This window comes from Carassius gibelio, chromosome B21 (assembly GCF_023724105.1).
Source record: "Carassius gibelio isolate Cgi1373 ecotype wild population from Czech Republic chromosome B21, carGib1.2-hapl.c, whole genome shotgun sequence".
Lineage (NCBI taxonomy): Eukaryota > Metazoa > Chordata > Actinopteri > Cypriniformes > Cyprinidae > Carassius > Carassius gibelio.
The window spans coordinates 15,877,905-15,902,799 of record NC_068416.1 but is presented as its reverse complement, the minus strand read 5'-3'; the positions used below and the strand labels follow the sequence as shown (position 1 = coordinate 15,902,799).

Below are 24,895 nucleotides of genomic sequence, written 5' to 3'. Positions count from 1 at the left end.
GTCCCATGCGCGTCACCGTGACCACATGAGTGCGATTGGCGCAGAAGTCCAAATTATATTATCAGGGCAATATCATTCATTATTTCCCTTTTTGTGAGTATTTCTTGTTAGGGCTCGATGTATGGCGTTTTAACATGGTGAAATTGTCGTACTGTGCTCATTTTCTCTAAATACTGGCACATAATCTCTGTCGGGCCATGACTGTTACAGTAGCCTGTTAATTATGCAAGCTTTCATGTAGCCTACATTGGTCCTATAATGCAATATATGCAGTAAGTGTAGATCATGATTGTAACAGAAAAAAATGATTTACACTTAGGCCTACAGCACTTTGTTATAGCCTATCCACATGGCAGCTGAAACAAGGAGCTAATTTAACACAAAAATCACTGATTCTTGGGTACTAGGACTAAACAGGCAACAAATCTGAAAGAAATATCAGATACATAAATAACGTGTTGAATATTTATTGTAAATAATTACAAATCTAGAATTAACTTTAATGAATCAATGAATTTGGTGTACAAATGCTTTAGAACTGATCTTCAGCTCCATCTACTGAACTGTCACCATAATCAGACAGAACATATCAAATAATTATATTTGCACATCAGGTTAGGCATACATTAAATCTTGCTGTTCTATTTAACTGGTATTGTTAACACTACCAACTTAAAATAAGCAAAAATATTTAAAAATCCCAAGCTATATCTTTATACTCTGTCTGATAGCTTATCATCTGTATATTGTTTTACCTTTGTCTTGCCTTTTTGCTTCTATTATTGTTGACACTTTTTTTATTAAACCCCAAAAATGTAACAGGTATAGTATAAAGAAATAATATACCTCCGTCTTTTAGATACATAAGAAGCTCACACAAGTATACTGTCATTTTCTTGTCTCTTTTATTATATCAAAATACAAAACATTTTTGAAGCAGGGAAAAAATCTAGCATCTGAAAATGTCAATGAGCTGTACCAGTACTGAGTGATGTGAACCGAAGGGTTGAGAGTGAGGTCAGTATCTACTACTGTAGTCTTTTTTTTTTATATTTATTTTTTACTAGTTATTATTATATATTTTGTCTTTATTTATATACTTGGCAGCTCCATGTGTATCTATTCTATCTGAACTATACATGTAAAATCTATAACCTTAGTCTTGATGAATAAAGCAATTCTGATTATCTTTTTCTTTTAAACAAACGGCATATTTTTCTTGCTCCACTGTGTCTGAGGTTGTGTGGCTGTTTTAGCTACTGGAGGTTGTGTGGCTGTTTTAGCTACTGGAGAATGAAAAACCGTAGCACTCAAAGTATTGATTGAAACTCATAATGTAAGGGCAATCATTACAGAACGGTGCAATTAATAAGAGCACTGTACAAGAGAGGTAACAGAGTTAACCCTATGGGTGCCGCTTCAAATTTCATTTATCTGAAACATGAAAGCACATCAAAAAGATAAAGCAAAACTATTGGACAGCAGTGACAACAATGCAAATGCAATGAAATTATACAGAACAAAGTGGATGAGCACATTCCGTAATGTGTTGTTCAACATGTCAGATAACATTCATCCAGTAATATATAATAAAAATGAAAATTGTGTCCATACACATTATAGATTATCAGTTCTGAAACATCACTAGTCATTTGTTTTAACAACATGAATTTGAGGAAATTATGACAATTTTATATTTTGGGGGTATCAACTATAAAGCAAACATTCTGCAAAGAAAATATTTTATAACAAAGACACACTATACAATCCTGGTATTGTTTATGATCTCAAATTACAATTTGATGTTTAATTAATTTTAGTTTCTGTGCAGGCAAATGCTGAGAGTGTATTGAAAGCTACATCAGTGGAAAGTAATGGAATATTAATGACATTTAAATTGACTCTGAACGAGGTCATATTGTTATGTGAAAATCTGCAAATGAGTCTATAAATGAAATTAAAAGACACTGTTAATGGTGCAAATATATTACATCAGTACAACCTATGCTGAAGCTACCAAAAGGGTTAACCTTGTCATTATTATCATTTTTCTATCAAAAAAATAAAAATAAAAAAGCAAGAAAATAATAAAATACAGCTCTATAATAAGATAACAAATGAAGGCCAACATCAAAAATGTCTTTTGAAAAACAAAAAACTGACCAAATGAAAACTGCCAAAACTATGTTGCACCAAAAATTCTAAAACGTTAGAATTGATTTTCCTGACTGCTAAGTGGTTCTAGTATTCTAAATGCCGAAACTCATCTCTAGTTTTTGGTAGCACATTCAGGTAACAAAGTACTTATATTTTTTTTCAGGTATTCATGTGTGGGTTTCTCTTATTTACACTGTAAATCTACAGGAAAGATGGTAAGAAATGTTAGGCGCAGAATTATCTCTGGTCTGGACCACAAAATAGATCAGCAATAGCACCAAGTCATGATATGTTCAATGGTATGGCTGCTTACACACCACACTGAGGTCTCTAGAAAAGATTACGGTGATTGATAGAATACATACCTACTACGAAAGCAGTTTGCATCATTTGCTATTTGCTAATGACCACACCTTGCTACCATGAGCATCTAACAGCAGAAAGAACATATACTGTATTTCTCCATAAACAAGACAGCTAAATTGGAACAAATCTTCTCGGTTTTTCTCGCAGTACAAAATTAATTATTCCCCAATTCACCTTTATTACGTAACTATAAATATCTGTTATTTTTACATACAGTACACTGTCAAAATATTTCTACTGGTACAGTCTGTTGACTATAAGAATACAGAATACATACGGATATCTTGGACTGTGCTGCTATATTGCAGGTGCAAAACAATCTACCCTCACGACAGACCATCAAACGCCGTTTTAGACAGCAGACACAAGATCTTGCGCTGACTGGTCATACAGATCTGTAGCTGGACTACGTAACAAAAAATAAATAAAATCCAACTCGCAAAATTCTGTAACTGGTCATTTGTGAACCGTTTTTTTTTTTTTTTATGTAAATTTCTGTTGTATGATAGATTTCTTTATGCGCCAAAGTTATGAGAATGAGAATAAAGTTCATTTTACATAGATAACATTCTCTACAAATTTGCATGAATTAATTATGAAATAATATTCAGCACATGCTTCCTTTGGAAATGAGAATTGACATTGAGAATGTGAGCAGAAATGTCACTTTAATATAGGTTTTATCTCTCACTGTATATTGTGTTGTCACACTTTGTCTTGATATTTTGTATTGCTTGAACCAGAGCTGTACTGTATGACAATGAAACATGGAAAAAATGGCAACAACAACAAAAAAAACCCCCACAAAATTAGATAACACCTTCCACTTTGGTTTGCGATTCTAATAGTATGTGTAAATTTTAATTTTATTCCATATATTTACAGTATATATGTAAAAGTGAAGGCCTGCTACATGTTTCCAGAAACCGCTGAGACAGACCATAAAATGACTCTATGACCACTCATCCATCAACAGCCACAGTGTATCACATATTATCATTTACAAAAAATATATATTGCATGACTTGCATTTTTTATTTACACCTTGTGGTAGTTCTGGTATGTGTGTCTGTTGTGGAGCTGGTGTCCTGAAAATCCCTATGTGTTTCCTGCAGGCTCATGGTGCACTAAGTGCCACGTGAGGACATGACCGCCACACTCTCTCGTCCTCTACATTGTGCTGATTCCATGCTTTTTCCCTCTCAATCTGAGACTGCGTACCGAAATGATGAGCAGCATGATAATTCAAATGCTTTTTGTATCCCTGATGTACTATAAGAGGTCATCTTTTGAGAGGTTAACTTATAGGTTAGTTTGTTAACTCATCAATAATCGGAATAGAGTTGTATTGTACATGGATACATAATATATGCAACTGGCATGAATAAAAACAAAAGGAAATTAATAAAAACACACAGTAAGGGTCATTTTAAGGGTTAAAGCGCTCTGAATTTCATCTGCTCGGACTGTTAAAACTGTATTAAAGGCTGTGTCGGGTGTGCAATGCACCGCGTTTTTGTAAAATTATTTTTTGCAATTATATTTGAAAGTGTACATGAATTCAAGTCATTGCTCTATTCATCAAACTATTATAAATATGTTACTATTTATTTTAGGGTGGTGAAGAAAAACTAGTTTTGACCTCTGTTAAGTGGTGACATTATGATGTTAATAACAAAAAGTCTGTCCTCATTTACCCATCTCATGTTTTTTACTTTTTTCTGCGAAAACAAAAGATATTTAAAAAAAATGCTTTTACAATGAAAGTGGGTGGAGTTTGATGTCATTTTGGATTCTGCTGAACAGAAACATTTTTTAAAATGCCTTCTTTTTTTTTTACTGGTACAACATGAAGATGAGTTAATGACAGAAATATGCATCTGTAAGTGCAGTTTTTTTTTTTTTTTGTGCATGTTATGTTGCTCGCTGTTGAAATGAAATAATAAATATAATAAACAATTATAATCATTAAATAATAATATTTCATTATAAGATAAATAAATAATATTATATCTTGTTGCACCCATACTATGATTATCGGTTTAGTAACATCCAGCAAAATCCCAAAATCATGCTAAAAAAGGTAATAAATACAAATCTTTCCTTTATTAAGTTTTTCTGTTTTAGTGCTGTCAAACGAATAATCGCGATTAATTCCATCCAAAATAAAAGTTTTTGTTTACATGATATATGTGTGTACTATGTATATTTATAGTTTATTTCTTTCTTAACGCCAATCCTGCAGCTGACTATATTCATGGTGAGAACCAGTTAATCCATACAGAAGTCTTGTTTTTACACATATGTCCGGGGACGGTTTAGAATATTCAATTAACCTAATTTTGGGCCGTGGGTAAACCCACACAGATAGGGAGAACATGCAAATTCACACAGAAAGGCCTCCTGTAAACACGTATATAATAAAACAGGGTTAGACTCTCAAAAACTTCTCTAGACATTCATAACTTTCATTTGAAACTTATGCAATTGCACTTTTTCTGTGACTAGAAGCATCCAAACAGCTTCTGCAACTAAACAACCAACAGACCAGCTAAAACCGGTTTGCCTATGAGTAAAGCATCTTTCATTCCAAGATAAAGTAATTTTCAGGCATTTGCCAGTTCTGCAAAATGTGCACTTTCTTACAAGTTGCTTTGGTAAGCAAGTGTCCGCTCTGAACATAAATGTGAATGTGATGTAAACACAAGAAAGAACGTGTCATGAAAAAAACTAGTAGATGGAAAGTAAAACATGCTGCTAGGTTATGAGATAATGATTAAAAAAAAAAAAAAAACAAAGGAACAGAGACTTGCTAGGATGTTGTTTTATTAAAAAAATATGCACCTCAGAGAATGATCTGGAATGGAAAAATGCTAATCTTGAGACGTTTTGTCAAAAGCAACAGAATCTTTTCATAACTGTTTCGATATAAATGGCATATAAAGTCAGTACAGTAAATGTTAATAAACCAACTAATGCTTGAATGTATCTTTACCGTGGCTATAAGGTATTAAAAAGATAAAGGTTCATTTCCGAATCTGTTACAATGAATCCAATCTTACACCGCCCATGAGTCGAATCTAGTTAGCATTAATTACCTCTCAAAATCCCCAAACAGCTCATTTATCTGGCCGCTCTAGAGTTAGCCAATCTGTTCAACGATTGATGCTACAGTAGCAGAAGTCCCCTGCAAAGCACAATCTGAGCTAGACTGGTATCCAAAAAACGTTCACCGACAAGATAAACAAGTTGCAAATCCAATGTGAAAGCAAATGCAAGTGGACTGAACCATTTACAACACGTGAATTGCTCTTTTGGCTCAAAAATGCTCTCATGCATTTTAACTCTCATGAAAAAGTAACATTAAAAACTGAATCCAAAATATGACAATATGTTTTATATTAATATATTCTGTTGCGTGCATATATTGGCCAATTTATTCAAAATTACTAAAATTTTATAATACATTGTGCAATATATGCTATTATATTATATACATTTTTATTTTGACATATTACAATACATTCCTAGCATTTTGGATCAATATTATTCTCTTGTATGAAGGCTTTAAATAAAAAATGAACACAATATTTAGATAATTAAATTGTTGTATATTTTTAGAAAGCACCATATTTTGACAATTGCCAGTGAAATGGATCAAAAATACTTAGGATAAGCACATCTCTCGAGTGAGCGAGATGATCAGTCGCTTCTATCTACCTAAAACAGTGTTTTGACACACACACACATAGAATACCTAACTTTAGCAAGTAGGTTTCATCTAATCTGGTTATTTGATTTACAAATAAAACTTAATTGCAAGTGTGAACAAGTCTTTGCTCAAAATGTGAAGTCATTCACACGACACACAAATGACGGCTCAATCACGGTTCGAGAATCTGAGCAGGTCTCACGGCACGATGTTAAATAAAACGTCTTGAACGTCTTGAGCTCAGAATCGCTAAAAGCTTAAAATGGTGTCTGACTCTTTGACAATCAATCCCCTCTTCCACAAAGGTTGACCTTTGCTGATGCCTAAAAGCTGCAAAGGAGCACTTGATGCGCTCGTCTGTCATGTATAAGCTAACGTTACATCCAAACAAAGGACTAAAATCTTCCCCATATGGCAGTTGCGAAAACAGCATAGCTTCTCCAACTGACATGTATGCTCACCTCCAACTCACACTTGCTAATATTTAATGCTCCGATGCTAGTCAAGTATGAATGTCAATATCTTTGATGACCCTCAAAACGCCACAGCAGACAGCAAAAAGTACGGTCACATTAGCAAGATTTTTGCGAAATTTCGCAGGGAGAAGTGTGTTATTGTTTATTGACAATAGTAGCAATGTACGAAGTGCAGCTCAGAAAAAGATCGCTTTTAAACTAAGCAGTCAGTGCGGTGAACCTGGTGAACTTGAAACCCAATGCAAAATCTACGTCCTTGCACAAAATTTCCGAAGATGAGAATTTCAATTAAAATGACTGGATTCCACCCGCAAAAATTCGCCAAACAATGGTTAATGTGACCGCACTTGAAGGCTTATCAAACAGATGGTGTTGAAATCCTAAAACATCAAATACTGAGGTGTTCAGGATATGATGTGCAGTCACATTAGCAAAATTTCGGCTAAATTTATTGTCTATCATCAATAATGAAACAATGTATGTAGAACAGCTCACGCAGAAGTCACTTTCAAACCAAATAGCTTTTTGTTGGTCAACGTGGCAAATCTGTGAAATCTTTAGAGGGGAAATGCGAAATTACCAAACTTGTAATTCCTGATAAAATTACTGCATTTTGCCCCATGAAAACTGTCCGAACACCAATGAATGTGTCTGCACCTTAACAGAAAGCTTCTTGGTTTGAAAGTAACTTCACATGTGGCAACACTACTGATAATAGACAACAAACCAATTTTGTCGAAATGTGATGGCACCTATAAGCAGCAGCCATTCTCTGCTGGAAGATCAAATTAAAGATTATTATTAACAGAGTTCAGTCTGAAGACTTTTTATAGCACCTTACGTAGGCTGTTAAAATGCCTTTGATGTGGTGATTGGCCATTGGGAGGAGCTTAGCCATGAACCACGCACCCATAACCCCCTTTAACCTGCGATCTTGAGGTCAAAGGTTTACCTTTACTTGCTTTTCGATTTGAATTTGTTTCCCAGGCTGAAGAAACAGTACAATAATCAGCCATTTGTTTAGACATTTTTCAAATGTACAAGCTGACTGCACATCTGTACAAGTGATAAGACACAGAACATGCCACCTCTCGTCTGACGGCCATTACATCCCCCTTGGACAATGGCTAGCACGCTAAAATGCACATTTGCCCAGGTTTGTCTGTTCAGACAGTGAAAATACATGTCTTTCTGTAGAAAAGAAGCACCGTTGGATGATAGAAACACAATAAAAACCTTTGGCCGCTGGGAATAGCCCTCTCATCCCAAAGAGATTTCCCCCCACGGGTCTTCACAGAGGAGAGAGACAGGCGCTGGGTTGCCATTTCTGGTTTAACAACAAATAAATGGCTCGATAATGGCCTACAAAGGCAGTAGATTTCATTTTTTTGTCACTTAAATGAAAAAATAAAAAATAAACTAAATTAAACTAAACAAACAAAACAGAAACAAGCATTAAGGAGCCCTATTAGGCCAATGTATGCCTTTTTAGGTAAGGGGGCATCGCATGTTGATGACAAAAATACTATAGTTTATGATGGCACAAAATCCTATCCTCCTCAGAGTACAGTACACTTTATAGTCTTATTGATTAAGGAAGCTGTAGTATTTTTGGCATTACTATAGTACTTTCTGAATAGAGCTTGAGAAGTGAGGTTGGCGTAAACAACAAAAAAATGTCACTCACAGTAGTCACCAAGGTTTTGCTTCAGTGCAAGTTTGTGTTCAAAAAGTGTGAAAGGATATAGCAGCTTCTGTACATATGATGATCAAAAATGGCATTTGAATGAAATATTCCCTTATTTAAATGGTTGCTATTGCCGTCCAAGCCTGTGTCTCTGCCTGTACTGTAGCTAAAACAGATGGATTTTTGTGCTTTATAGAAAAGTGTTTCTGTTTTCTCCTCAAATGTGGAGACGGAGTATTAGTATTAGTGTGTGAGTAGACAACGCTTGTAACATCTCAAATGCATGCATAATCATGTAATATCACTAACAGCCATGCTGCTAATATACATTATGTTAACAAATGTATATGCTACCATTTAAAAAATGTGGGGTCAGTGAGATTTTTTAAAGGTAATCAATACTTTTATTTAGCATGATACATTTAAAATGATCAAAAGTGACTTCTAATTTAAATATATGATGTTCTTTTCAACATCAAAAAATGTTGAACAAAAAAAAAAAAACTGTTGAACAGTACAATAAGAAATGTTTAAGCACCAAATCAACATACTAAAATGATTTCTGAAAGATCACTGAAGTCTGCCGTAATGGTTGATGAAAATTCAGCTTTGCATTACAGGAATAAATTGCATAAAAAAAAACACTTACAAATCATACTGACCTCAAACTTTTGAATGGTAGTGTACATAGGACTTTTCATGGATTGTTTGCTAATATGTCCAAAATTTGCCCTGTAGAATGTCATATTTGAAAATACAAACAAATGTTTGCATTGTTAACGTCTACTGTGTTTGTCAGTATAGCAGCACTGAGACCGTGGTGTGTTTGAGGTATACCTGTGAAAACCCTGTGATCTGCTAGATATGGTCGAAACTGTTGGCAGAATGACACAGAAGCTTGACAGCTGTGCTCTTATCTGACGCACCATCTGATAAGAGTCACTAAATCCCAAAGATAAGTTGAGGCATATAAGATATTCTTTTTAATCTGCTCAAGATGACTGATCCTTCTGAATTTGAGGTAAATGGACTAGAGCAAAACCTTGGAACACAAGTATTTTCTTGTGATACATTGAGCGTAACAGAAAAGAGAAGAGGAGTAAACCATTGGAGGCGGGTGTGGACGTGAAGACGTTGGCTGGCTGAGCAAAGGTGGAAGGAGCTCAGAGTTTGTAGAGAGTGTGGCCTGTAATCTCTGGGACTTCAGAGGAGAGTGGCGTGGTCTGGATCTGCTGTGTCCATACTAGCCAAAATGGCTTTCTGGTCTTCTCGGGGTGGGCGGCGGTACAGCAGAGCGGAGAAGCGGGCGTACGGGTCCTGGCGAGTCAACTTTTTCTTCTTCTTGCGGAGGTAGAGAGCTTCTTCTGGCTGGAGGACCTGAGAGGTGTGGGGCTGCTGGGTCTGAGAGGGGGGCACACCTGTACAGAGAGAAAGTCTGATGAGCACATGAGGACAAACAGGTGGCCAAAATTGTTAGAACACTAGGAATATTCAAGAGGTTTCAGTTGTTTTTTTGTTGAATTGGCCATTACGATACCCATGAAAAACAAACTATTGTCAGAACTACCTGTGACAGAAGGAATCTGCTGGAACATTGAAAATAATGGACTCCCCTTCAAAGTTCAGACCTCAACCCCATTGAGCAAATCTGGGGTGAGTTGGAAAATAAACTTTACAGATCTATTGTACATTCAAAGGAAAGCCTTTGGCATGAGTTGCAGAAGGCATGGGATAACATTGACACTATGCCAGAGACGTGCAGCTATTATTGCTGCAAAAGATGGACATATCAAATATTAAAGTGGATAAAAACAGTACGACTCACTTCATCGGAAATTCTCAAATAAAATCATGTTCTGGATGCAAAAAAGGTCAATATTTTCAGATCTGTCAGGTGTTCTAACAATTTTGGCCACTGACGTTTAAAAGTTTGGGGTCAGTAAGATTTTTTATGTTTTTAGTGGAGTCTCTTGCTTATCAAGGCTATATTTATTTCAAACAAAAAATATATTTTGGAGAGTACTCATGAATATCCAACGTATTGGATGTAATCAGCGGTGAGCCAATGATGTCACATGGACTGTTTCACTGATGTATTTACTAGGTTTCCAAAAAACTACAGTAATTAATGACATAATTTTCATTTTGAGGTAAACTAACCCTTTGAATTCTTAGATAATAAAAAAAAAAAAACACTTGTAAAGTATAAACTCTTTCTCTTGCACACTACAAACTAAGTGATAATGAAATGTTATAATGTGAGCATAAAGTATGGATAGTCAGGATAATTGTAAATAAAAGTGGATAATTTAGTTAAAACGCCATATACAGCACAGATTGTCATCGTTTCAGTGCCAGTAACCAATTGTATTCTAGGAAAGGGTTTTATAGTATTCAAGGAGGCAGAGAGAGCACTTCAATGTGGAGAACCACTGTTATGAAGAGTCTCTCTCAACACTTCCTTCTCACACCTCAGTGCCTTACAAACATAAAATGCATAACTGACTCTATATTTTAAACAACGTGTGAGGACAGTGTACCTTTTCCCTTAATGTATGATGCTCACGCATAATAAATATGTTGACTTAATAAAAATACACATCATCATTCTGTTTCAAAACTAAGCAATGTCTCCATAGACAGCATTTTAAGGTATCACAGATATGCTACCGACATGAAGGCTGCTACAAAGCGACCCAAATCAGTCACTTACGATGTTCCATTTCAGTAAGCATGCTTCCACAGAAGGTAGTATACAACAAAACAACTGATCAGTAGGTTCATGAAAAAAATTTACCTTAATATTTTGTACAACAGGCCTATAGTATAAGAACTACAGTAGCTTGTGACTTGCTCCTTACCCATCTTTCGTCTGGTCTTGGAGTTGTTATTGTTGACACCGACTTTCTTGGCTTTTTTCACTCGTTGATATCTTAGTGCTTCTATCCTCTCAGACCCTGCAGAGCCACTTGGTGCACCTCGATGTTTTCTGTGCAGGAAGCAAAGAGAGGCAAAGCCATCATACAGGGGAAGGGTAGTGCGGTGGCTCGCCATGTGTTTTAAACTGGTCATAGTAGTGATCACATGGCCTTTCGTTAAGTTACTGTTGCTAGTACAGGCCTACAGGCAACTTAACCCATGAATCTCTTACACTCAAATGGTCTGAACCACGCATGGTCCAGTTTAGTATCATAAGTATGATGCAAAATATTTATTTGAGTGGAAAGAGAGGTATACTTAAAGTTTTTCAGAAATTTCCCTCCAATCAAATCAACAAGAAAAATGAGAATTTTGTTTTGAAATGTATACAATACCTCAATATGGCAACATTATGTATCTGTTTAAAAACAAAATCATGACATAGACTGGGGTAATTACAATGGATGAGCATACTTAAATACATATTTGAATAAAACTGTAAAGTACTATAAATGTTACTTATGAAAACATTTATACATATATAATACTTTATCAATCCATTCTCAGACATTTCATTTTGTATGTACAGTCTTCCCATCCAAATACAGTATGGAGGCACTTAAACTGGCAGCCCACATACTCTGCCCCACACACTCGCACGCTCACACAAACATACACAGCTCTCATGAGGCACAATAAAATAACAGAAATAGCATTATAGAGGGGCCGTCCTTCTGCTGAGGCTGCCGAGAGAAATTAAAGGCCATTAGTAGAGGGGGAAAATCACAGCTCAGCGACAAAGCATTGTCAGAAATGTGCTCATAGACATGAATACTGTCTACAATGGGCTTCACCATGCTGACAGGGGGAGAGATGGCGGGAGGGGAAAATGGCTACTTGGGAACAGTCACATAATGAAAAATAAAACAAAGCACTTGGACAACAAATGTAACAAGAATTTAATCAGATATTTGTTGGTTTTTCAACTGAAGAGCAATATTTAGCAATGGCATGCATGGCAATTTGCACATGGAACAGGACTTTAAAGGGGAATACTCTGGAAAAGCACTTCACTGGGTAAAAGCAACAACTTAAAATGCCAATAGTGCTTTCCCCATTGTGAAGGAAGTGCACGAACTGTTTTGGAAGAAAACAGAAAAGTGTTCTGCAGTCCAAACAAGTGCAGTAAATCATGATTATACAAAAAACTTAGCATTTTATTAGGGCTGTGAATCTTTGGCAAGGCAGCGATTCAATTAGATTACGATACATAGGTTTTCGATTCGATTCAAGAACGATTTTTGCAAATTTAGAACGATTCAATTCGATTCGATTCATAATTAAATTCGATTCGATTCGATTATAACGATAAAAATGTATGTAAGCCAAGTTTTTAAAAAAGAGCTTAAAGAGTATTATGTATAAGCTAACATTTTGTCACACCAGGGGCGTAGCCATAATTTCAGAAGTGACAGAAATGTCAAATACAACCATTTTATGTATGTAGCCTATATAATAATAATAATAATAATTATTATTATTATTATTATTATTATTATTAGAATTATAATTTTTTACAAGGAATTATCTTCTTTTTTTAATTACTTTTAATTAGCTATAATAAATCAAATACACTGCTGGACAATAATCAATCATTTGTAATCGATATGTTTTTCCTAATGGCAATTTTATGATTGTTTTATATACTAGGCTACATTTAATTAGCAATTATTTACATTTTCTGCACAGAATAAGATAGAAAATATACTTTATAGTTTATGTACTGTAATAAATGTAAATTAGCACTGCATCATTCATAAATTGTTTGTGGGGTTTTTTGTTTGTTTGTTTCATCAGTTCATTCTGCTTTTATCCAGTTTAGCTGCAGATATAGCCTGGCACGTCTATGAGAGCGAGATCGCTTCTCTTTCAGTGTGAAAACGTCTTCATCTCTATTTAACTTTTCCTCTCCATCAGCGAATGATTCTGAGAAAATGCGCCAGATGTCTGTTTGGCAATGAAACAAACGCTACTTTCATGCATCTGCTTATCAGATAAATCTCGCGCTCTTATTTCAAGGTCGTTGTTAATGCTGTGGTTAATTTTAAAAGTTTCCTTCGTATATTCGGTTCATCCGCATTGTTTAAAAACATTTTTCATTCAATGGATCTGCGCGTATGATTTAGACACATACATTTCTGCTCCGTCCATGCAATAAATACAGCTGTCGACAGTCGATTGAATGGGGCGTTATCACACGTCAGCTGCGTCAGAGACGAACGGAGCGCGAGCGCAATCCTGTGACAGTCTCATCAGGCGGTAAACAGTGGAGCGCGTGAAGGACAGATAAAGAGGCACGATTCACGAACACTCTTCAAGGTCTCCATTAATTCGTGCGTGTAGTAATTTAATGTGTATACATTTTGAAAGCATTGAATCGTTATAGAAATCGCGATTCATTCGATTCTTAGCATTTTGAATCGATTGCTGTTCAAGATCGGGCGATTCACGATTCAAAAATCATGTTTCAAGATCGATGCATATAAATCGACAGGGTTTGTAATCGATGCATCGAGAAAACGAGTGAATCGTTACACCCCTACATTTTATCATACAAGGTGTTTTGTACAAGGCTCATGGTTTTTAAATCACTTGAATTGGTTTCAAGCAATAAAAAGCACCTATATAAGATGAAGCATAACATGCAACTCTTACTTGAGACGATCCCTAAAAAATGGTCACCTTGACCCAGGTTGAGATCAAATTCCCAGCCACTGCAAGTAGTGTTTGTGTTGTCATTAATATAAACCTTCATTTAAAAGCACATTTATTTTATAAACAGTTTATCATGAAGGTTACCATGAATCAAACCATGAGGACCTTCTAAATGGTGGATTCTCATAAAATCAATATTAAAGCTTGGTTCTTCACATATTTTGTTTTTATTGCGTCTCAAGCATGAGGTTGTGTTGATTAAATGAAATGTGCTGGATTTCCTAATCAATAACTGGTAAGCGTACATATGCATACTAAGCCCAGAATGCATATAGGATTCAAGACTGCAGAACTAAAATATGTGGTTATCTGAAAATAAACATAAAGAAAAAAAATCTGTAAACTTGGTAAGAAACAAAAGGAAAGCAAGACCCAAAGACTTGTATTCCCCTTTAAAGGACGAGGTGAATAAAAGCCCCACCTGCTGCCCCCCCCTTTCAGACATGGATCCAACCCTTACCTATTGCGGTGTAGAGGAACTGGTCACAACAACGCTGCCCAGATAGCTGAGATCAATCAAAAACAAAGCAGGTAAGACTCGAGGGGTCATCAAGAATGACCAAATGCCCTATTCAAGATGATGGCGACATTGCAACAGATGAGAGCAGACAGTCCCTGCAACAAGATTCGCCCAACAAGCCTCCCCCTGGCAGTCAGAGCTGGGGTGACCTGGGTGACAGGAGGCAGGAGAGAGGGGGGAGTGTGGAAAAGGCAATCATGCGGTCAGGGTTACATTGGAACAGGAGAAGAGCTCCGTCCCTGTTGTGCCGAACACACCAACCTCAGCCTCCACATCATACATTCTGAGAGTCTTCCTAAAAAGCCTGGAGTTAGTCAAAATGGTGGGCTTCATTTGGACTTGGATTGGACAATTTTATTGCACATGTGGGGTTCCTCCTGTTGGGTGAAAGGCAGGGTAAAGCATGAGAGTGGATGGAAAGGCTGAGATCCTGTAGTGGTATATCTCTGATTCCAGGCTTTTTAGGGGCTTCGTTATTGCATTTTAATAAACTTAAAATGGAACTTATCCAGACACGTAGCCCTAAAAGGTCTGTCACCATGTCTGTGAAGCAAATAATTCATCTTGACTTGGAAACTGTTACCCCACAACAGCATTTGGTTAATGTCGCTCGCTTTTGATCTAAGACAAGTGCTTTAAAGTGCTTCACAGACCTTATGAATGAAATTGGATGTCTGGCATGAAAAGCAGAATCAGTGGTATAGAAAACTATAGCACAACTTGCCAATGTTGAAAATGGCTTTGAATGATTTTAAATAATGCAAGGCATCTGGGGCAGTGTATCTATGAAAGCTTGAGTTCTAACATTACTAAAACCAGCTTAAGGCAAGCAGCCAATATAATTTTGCCCATGAGAGCAAACTGTAGCTTTAGACTAAAATCAAAAGTGTGGTTATTTTTGCACTGAGAATATTCCTGAAGGGTCTTCCTAGATGTTACACTTAGGCCAGATGGTACATGGTAGATCAGTCCACACTCTACAGGCCTAGTGCACCTACCCTGAAGCTGATAACTGGGGTGGAGATGGTTCTGATGGAAGGATCTCCTCCTCAGTCCTCCTCTGGGTTGGCATCTGCCCAAAAATGTTGCTGCTTTCTACAGGAGGTGAAGGGGACTGTGACGGATAGCTTGCTGCTGAGGTGGCAAATGCCATGTGGGACCGGTAGCTAGGACTTGCTCTTCTGCTGCCTTGGCCTTGAGCAGGAGAGGAGGAGGGGGAGGACCTTCTAGAGAAACTAGCTGAAGAAGGAGGTTGAAGGGTGATCTCAGACATCTCAGGAGGAATCGGGGGTTGGATGACACTAGGACGGGGCCTGGGGCGCACTACAATCTCTGGTGAGCCTTCGTGAGAGCTAATAGGGCTCTGAGTTAGAGGTGAGAGGCGGGATGGCTGGAGAACTACCATGCTGGGTTCCATCCTGCGGGGCTGCCTTGGGCTAAGCCTGGGTGTAAGCTCATACCATCGCGTATCCAGGCTTCCGAACGAGCTTGGGCCAACCATGTGAGACACTGGGTCAGGGTAAGGCAATACCGGTACACCCATACCGTGGCTTGTGTGTCTTAGCTGCCCTAGACTCTGTGCCTCTTGCATAGGTAAACGCTTGGCTGGAAGGCCCTGAGGCTTGACCTTGCTGGGAGACTTGCCTGGGCGGCTCTTTGGGGCCTCCAGCTGCAGGATACCAGGGTACGGAGATACTTGAAGGGCGGAGGGCTGGAGGGCACTAGGAGGAAGAACAAGAGGAGGAGGAAGGGGAGGTTCCGGATGGAGATGTAAAGGGTGTGGTGGTGGAAAAATAAAGTGAGGACCCTCGATTGTGGCAAAGGTAAAATCGGGTCGCTGCCAGATGTCTGGAGAGCGCGAGGTGGAGGGGTGCGCCAAGGGAAGGGTGTAGCCAGAGACTGCATAATGCTGAATTTCTCCCTCACCGATTTCCTCTGGGATGGTAGGATGACCGAAAGGGCCCTCCAGGTGGTAAGGAGGAGAAGACATTACTGAGCTGAGAGGACTGGTGTCTGGCATGTAGAAGGGGGGTGGAGGCTCAGGTTCCCCTGGACTTCCCAAGTAGCTGTAGAACTGGCCATGGGAAAAGGCTCGGAAGTGAGGAGCACCACGAATCTGTCCTGTAGCCTGGAGTCGACTGGTTTCCATGATAGTCATGCCTTCCAAGGGCCTCTGGAAGCGAGGACTGTAGGCTGGGGGCTGCAAGTAAGACTCTTGGCTAGAAGAAATGGGCGAGATCTGATGGGGTCTGAGGGTAGCCATCATAGGTGGCATGGGCCCCGGATCATCATTCTCCTCATCTGACTGACGAAATTCAGGGTACAGGTCAGACTCCTCCACAAAGGGGAAGCCCTCGATGCGCCGTGCCTTAACTGGAGTTTCCGCATCCATAGTTTCCATGACAAAGCGCCCATCTGGGCCACGACTGATCAATTCAATTGGCGTGGTAGCCTCTGCCTCATGCTTAGAGACATTATATTTCTTGCTGGTTATTGCTCTCTTGGTCTTCTTGTATAAAGACAGCTCCTTTTCCTTGGCAGGACTTTGAGGAAACTTCTTAGCTCGTAAACCATCCTCGGAGGACTCTGAAGGAGGTCCTATGGAGCGGACACTTTCTGGACTAACCTTTCCAGAAGATGATCTACAAAAACGGGAAAGAAAAAGAAAGATGAAACAATAATGATTTACATCTTGGTCATTGTAGTTTCAGGTAAAAGTACATCTTAGACAACTGGTTATAAATCAGTTGTTGATATCACCCATCTTAATGCTCTCATTTGATGATACCTGTGATTCAAATATACTTATAAATTATAATATACCACCAACAGACCAACATTCACTGTGAAAGATTCTTTGACAGTCTTGTGCCCAAAGTACTTCAAGGTAACCTACAGTACACCCACACCTCTCAAAGTGACAGGTAGGGTGAGCATGACGTATGTTATGAAATCCAACAGTGCATATACAAGTCAGCAACTGAAACTTGCTTATTTACTTGAAATGACCACTATCATAGTTAAAAATTCAATTAACGGTTTCTGGAATTTTTCTGACATACATCTGAAAAATGTCTTAAAGGGATACTCCACCCTAAAATGAAAAATATGTCATTAATCACTTACCCCTCATGTCGTATCAAAACCATAAAAGCTCAGTTCGTCTTCAGAACACAATTTAAGATATTTTGGATGAAAACCTGGAGGCTTGAGACTGTCCCATAGACTGCCAAGTAAATAACAGCATCAAGGTCCATAAAAGGTATGAAAAGTCATCGTCAGAATACTCCATCTGCTTTCAAACGTGCAATCTGGGTTATATGAAGCGCCGGGAACACTTTTTGTAAACCATAAGGATGCACTGTTTCTATGTGTATTTAGCTTTGATTTAAAATAAAACAGTGTATCCTAATGGCGCGTATGACACAGAAGAGCATATGCGGCATGGTGATATAGAGTGACGGGTTACCGTTGACAAGGGAATTATTAAATAGTCATTATTTTTTGTTTTCTTTGCATGCAAAAAGTTTCCCCGTCACTTCATATAACCCATTGCACGTCTGACGGCAGATGGAGTATTCTGACGATGACTTTTCATACCTTTTATGGAACAGAGTTTTTACAGATTTGGAACGACATGAGGATAAGTGATAAATGACAAAATATTCATTTTGAGGTGAAGTAAACCTTTAAGATAACAGTTGTCCTCAAGCTTTCAGTGCAACATGTTCTTTATCATAAACCAGAATGATTGTTGAAGTGGTTTGTTTACTTTTAGGCCATAATCACGTTAGCTAAATGTAACCTATGATTTAGATTATTTGCCAGTTTATCTTTTTGACATCTTTATGCTACTTTACATGTTAAAAACAAATCAGATATCTTCAAATCAGTTTGAAAATATCTAGGACACAGGACTTAAGAATAATTACACTTTTATTTAAGGCCCTATAAAGTAGCACCCTGAAACCTAATATAGATGCCTAGATGTGATTAAAATGATTGTTGGTTGTAATTTTCACAGTTTTTTTCTGGATATATCTTGTCATAACTCATCCTTGTTAAGGCCTTACACTCTCCAGTCACCACTGTTTGAATGTCACAGCTAATTCAGTTTAACAGTACTGTTTAGTGTGTGTGTGTGTGTGTGCGGGGTAGTCATAATAAATACCAAAAATGAGTCCTCATTAATCATAGATGGTGACATTTTCCAAGATATTCAACTGAGAGTATTTATGTGACCAAACAACGAGAAATAACAAGCATAGTCCAGAAAAGAAGAGAGAAAATCAAGAAATGTTGGAGAGCCATAATACTTTATTCAGTAACAAATATACATGTAATGGCTGAAGCTTTGTTTTTGCTGAATCATTACACCATGCACTTTCACTTGTAATGGCTGCGGTGACAGAGCTTGGTTTCCATGGCAACTGCCTATTGATGACCACCATTCAGGTGCAATGACGTTATGCCTGCTCCAAGCAACAATACAGTGCACCATAAAGCAGGCTTTTCCCCAGCCAAGCAGAGGGAACACACAATACACACTCTTTAGCAAAAGAAATTCCCCACCAAAGAAACTTCCCACAATTGTTCTCACAAATGTTTAGAGGCATAATACACAACATGTCTGTTAAGAGACTAAAACTTAAACACACAGACAGGTTTGATCGGATATTGGCTCGCTTGCTAACAAGGCTGTGCTTTCATTTTGCAAGAGTAAACATGTTTTGGATTTAAACATTGATAAAACATCAAAGATTCAGTGTGTTTTAGTTGTAATTATCCTTATCATCTGATCATGTCAAGTTGTTGTCCTGCTAAATGTTGTGATGAAAGATAATGACCTCAGGATTGCTGATAGGAAGATGTTATCAGACTTTATAGAGTCCACCAAAATAAACTTTTTCTGTCTTGAATTGGCCTTCCATGCAAATTTTTCATTTTTCCATACAAACATGTTGTTGCTTTTAGGTCACAAAATTCAAAATCTTCCTGGAATAATCAAGCTAAGCATTTAAAAATGATTGTCTGGCAATGCACAGTAATACCACAGTTAATACAGTTTTTGGCACAGAATATCTCAATAAAAGCTCAATCTACTGTTACCACTCACTGTAAACATAATTGCAAATAACAACACAAAGTGCATAAGTTTTATAATACCAGGATTTCACAAAATATTTACCATTTATATAAGATTGATTCACTAACAAAACAATAAATAACAACAAAAGCAATCTGAACGCAGTAATACTAGCTGCTGCACATTAACCTCTGGTGTGCAGGGGTGTGTTGGTGACATACAGGCAGTGGCTCAGATGCTTGGGAGGGAGAAATCTGAAACAAACATTATGGGGGTGGTTAAGACACATGAAAGAGAGTGCAAGCCACCCCTTGGCAGCCTTTGGTCTAAATGTGTGCAATGTTATTAAAACTACTGCAAATGTGTGGAAGCACAAAAATTCACATGCAATGCATTATGCAGAATACAGCAAGTAAATATTTTATTATTATTACAAAACTGAAGTAATGATATAAATATATACTGTACACACACTGAACAAAATTATAAAGGCAACATTTTTTTTTTGCCCCCATTTTTCCTTTGCCGAGGTTATCCATCCACCTCACAGGTGTGGCATATCAAGATGGTAATTAGACAGCATGATTATCGCACAGGTGTGCATTAGGCTGGCATCAATAAAAGGCCAATCAAAAATGTGCAGTTTTACTGTACTGGGGGGTCCGAAGGTGTCCGAAAACCCCATTTGCCTCACGCAGTGCAACACATCTCTTTCACAGAAAGTTGATCAGGTTGTTGATTGTGGCCTGTGGAATGTTAGTCCACTCCTTTTCAAAGGCGGTGCGAAGTTGCTGGAACTGGAGCTCCTGGACTGGTGTGGTTACACATGGTCTGCGGTTGTGAGGCTGATTGGATGTACTGCCAAATTCTCTGAAATGCCTTTGGAGATGGCTTATGGTAGAGAAAAGAACATTCAATTCACTGACAACAGCTCTGGTGTACGGTGCCTGGGAGGGGACATGGTCGGTTCACTTAGTTTTGTCATGGCCACGACATATTAACTCGTGGTAGCATCATATTATGTTAAGGGAACGACATGTTTTTCTCGTGGCCATGAGTTTAATGCGTAAACAAACCTGGGTGACCATCGCAACCCGTGATTATCAGAGATGTATTCATTAATATTTTATTTTATGTTCCCTCGTTCCCTCAACATGAGAAGTTGTGGTCACAAGAAAAGGATGTCGTTCCCTCAAGATAACATCTCAAACAAATGATCGACAAAAAGGATCTCGTGACCACGACATAAGTTATTATGACCTTCCCACAAATTAATATCTCGTGGCCACAACAGAACTGGTGGACATTCCTGCAGTCAGCATGCCAATTGCACGCCCACTCAAAACATGCAACAACTGTCACTTTGTGCTGTGTGATAAAACATTTTAGATTGGCCTTTTATTTTGACCAGCCTAAGGCCTGGTTCACACGGGACGATTTTAAAATTGTCGGCAGATTTTCCAAACCTGAGAGACCCCACACACGGCGATAAAAAATCACGGGTCTAACAGTTTTGGTCGCTCCGTGTGTGGTGTGCAGCCACACGGCAATATCAACACATCACACACGAACCGATTTGACTCCCGAGCATTCCCAGGTCAGACGGGAAATCTCGCAAAATCCCTCGAGATCAAACGTGACTTTAGAGTAAACAATCATGGCGGACAAAGTTATTATTGAGAGGATGCAGTCGCCATAGTTTGTGCTTTGTTTTTAACGGGGAAAAAAACATAAGAAAAATAAGAAAAGGCGATGGTCAAAGAGGTGGAGACGACGCGAGCATGGACTATACTTGCTATATCATGATATGGAGATAAGTTGTTGTTTTATCTCATAGAAATGTTGTTACGTACTACACAGATTAATAACCGTTGAAATAAACGTTCATATATTAGTTTCCATGTACTCTGGTGGACTGCAGTTGTGGATGTAGTTATGCCCATCGACTTTATTTGTATTTGTTATATTATATACGCCGGCTGTTTTGATTTTGTTTCCCGGTACTATCACTGCCTCGTCACCTCGCTTTCTGATTGGCTACACGCCACAGTCCACAGGCTGCGTGATTGTTTGTCCTCGGGGGACACCACACACGAGAAGAAATCGGGCAAAATAAATCCAACATGTTGGATATCCCCGATTTGAGATCGGAGCGGTCCCGACATTCTTCCGAGCAGAGGAGATTAGTCTTAACACACCACACACGGCAGGAATATTTGATCTGATTATTTTACGATAATCGGAGCATCCTAAGATTGTCGGAAGGGCTGAATCGGGGCTAAAATCGGCCCAATTATCCTGCCGTGTGAACCAGCCTTAAGGCACACCTGTGCAATAATCATGCTGTCTAATCAGTATCTTGATATGCCACACCTGTGAGGTGGATGGATTATCTCGGGAAAGGAGAAGTGCTCACTAACACAGATTTAGACAGATCTGTGAACAATATTTAAGAGAAATAGGCCTTTGTGTACATAGAATAAGTCTGCAGCTCATGAAAAAAGGGGGCAAAACAAAAGTGTTGTGTTTATAATTTTGTTCAGTATATATATATATATATATATATATATATACCCATACACACACACACACACACACACATTAGAATTTAACATTGGTAGTGTGTTTATCATGACAGACAGATACACAGACAGATAGATAGATATATAGATAGATAGACTTCCACTAAAAAAGTGGACCTGTGGAGGAAAAAATATTTGGCAGAAAGAGAGAAAACTGACCCATCAGGAGTGAGAATAACACCAAGAAGAACTAAAAGTAAACTGGGGTGGCTTAACTACATGGAAAAGTGACTGCATCACAAGAGAATCAAGTCACATCCACACAATCATCTTAAAACAAAGGTCCAGTCATGTAATGGGTGACTTGATGAGAGTTGTGGGAGCTGTATTAAATTTGATTCAGAGATGGTTGTGTTTGATATATTTATTTATAATTTAATAATATATTTCAATAAAGGTCTAAATTTGATTTAAAGTCTTGTTGCTTGCTTAATTTCATATAAAGCAAGCGTTATGAAAGCATTCATGACCCATTGTGACGAGGATTTCACAGCTCTTAATGCACTACCTCATAATCAAATTAAAGGTGCTATGTCGCCCTCTGCAGGACACATAAAAATAAACTGAGGCCTTAATCAAATTAAAGGTGCATACCGAGATATTTACAACCTAAAGCCTATGGACAGCAAGTTTAATAAAAAATTCGAAAACGAGTCCCTTAATTTATAAATGGAATAGGTAAATACACTTATAATGGAAGCCTAGGAGGCCAACAGATTATGTAGTGTATACTATGAGGATATATTTGAAACCATTTCCTTCTTTTATTTTAAAAATGAATGTGAGAATTTATATTTTGTGAGGAAATTAAAAAAGAGGCAGTAGGGATCTTCTTTACAGAGTAGTATATATATCACTTCATATGAACATGAGCATGTGATTATAATTGGATATATCACAGTGGTCAGAAAAAGTATGTGAAACCTTGGTTGGTTTTCTGCATCAATTGTTCATAGAATGTCATCTGATCTTCATCAAAGTCACAAGTATTGACAACAACAACTTAGTGTGTGTGTTGTTAGCGTAAGCACATTGTGTTTGCCATTTTATGACCAATTAATGCAAAAAAACAACTAATTCTAATAGGTTCACATATTTTTATAGAGAGAGAGAAACAGACAGAGAGCAGTGTGATAATACAGTTTTATTTTTCATGTAACTATCCCTAAACTTCTATATTAGTTAACCGATCAGAATAATTATTTTTGTAATACATAACCAGTTGCTCCACCATGAGAACAATTGCCATCTTAAAATAAAGGGAAGTCATGGCCTAATGGTTAGAGGGTTGGACTCCCAATTGAAGGGTTGTGAGTTCTAGTCTCGGGCCGGACGGAATTGTGGGTGGGGGTAGTGCATGAACAGCTCTCTCTCCACCTTCAATACCACGACTTAGGTGCCCTTGAGCAAGGCATCGAACCTCCAACTGCTCCCCGGGCGCCGCAGCATAAATGGCTGCCCACTGCTCCGGGCGTGTGCTCACAGTGTGTGTGTGTGTTCACTGCTCTGTGTGTGTGCATTTCGGATGGGTTAAATGAAGAGCACAAATTCTGAGTATGGGTCACCATACTTGGCTGAATGTCACTTCACTTTATAAAGGTGATAACTTCAAACAAAAAGACATTTACAAAAATAATACAAGCTTTGATATGAAACCCTCTGGCATACTTTCCTGCTTCCATTATAAGTGTATTAATGTAAATGTTTATTTATACAAACACTCACACGGACTAAATCAGAAATTAGAAAAGTTGAAAATAACCTAGAAAGCTATTTTACATTTAATTTCACAATGCTAAGTGTAAATGTGCGAGTCGGCAGGATGCTAAAAGGCGACAAAGTCTTAAGCTTTGGGTCTCCAGTGTGTGTATAGCACATGTGTTCACAGCCTGCCAAAACAACCGTGCCCAGCAGCGCACATGGGACGCATGCGACATAAGGCAGTGCACACTGCTGAACAAGGTGCAGGCACTCACAGAGGACTGGACGGCGGAGGCCTGTAGCTGCTCCTTTCCTGGCCTTCCCAGTAGGGTTCTATGCCAGGTAGAGGTGTAAGAGGACTCCTGCGGCAGGAAACACAATAGAGATGGGAAGGATGGGGAGGGGAGGGATCATGTTGGCAATTAACGAGGCTGCTTTCCATAAAAAACAACATAGCAGAAGGAAAAAAAAACATTGACATGGAGAGATAGAAGTAAAGGAAAAAGGAAGGGAGAGCTTGAGGACATAAGAAATGATAATGATCGAGTGCACTGGATTGTGCATTTATTAAATGACCGTTTATCATCTTTCACTCATTGTAGGGCCTATGCATGCAGGGATGTCAACGCCAGCTTGGAACCATGCAGCATCCTTTTTTTGAAATACCAGGAGACCTTCAGAGGTTTCTTTGAGATTCCTGACAAAAGCGGCTGATATACAGTGGAGTGCAAAGATCTGAGACTAAATGCTTTGGGTCTCCATTTTTAAATGAATTATATTCCCGTTTTTTTTTTTTTTTTTTGTTAAATGCAGAAAAAATAAATAAGTTGCCTTAATAACAACTGGACTCAAAATTCATCAACAAGTTTTACACAAACCTATAGTTTGTTTTCCAGAATGATTTGATCTTGTGC

The 24,895-nt window shown here is 38.0% G+C and overlaps 1 protein-coding gene across 1 annotated transcript in view; it reads right to left on the bottom strand.

The window, feature by feature from the left end:
* Positions 1 to 8,728: 8,728 nt before the first annotated feature.
* LOC127986148 (protein turtle homolog B-like) overlaps positions 8,729 to 24,895 on the bottom strand; it is a 107,554-nt gene continuing 91,387 nt past the window's right edge. The window contains exons 18-21 of the mRNA XM_052588386.1: positions 24,257 to 24,343; positions 15,611 to 17,254; positions 11,260 to 11,387; positions 8,729 to 9,816 (exon numbers count right to left, since the gene is read on the bottom strand). Coding sequence (XP_052444346.1) covers positions 9,602 to 9,816; positions 11,260 to 11,387; positions 15,611 to 17,254; positions 24,257 to 24,343 — 2,074 coding nt within the window. The 3' untranslated portion in view covers positions 8,729 to 9,601. The remainder of the gene's footprint in view (positions 9,817 to 11,259; positions 11,388 to 15,610; positions 17,255 to 24,256; positions 24,344 to 24,895) is intronic.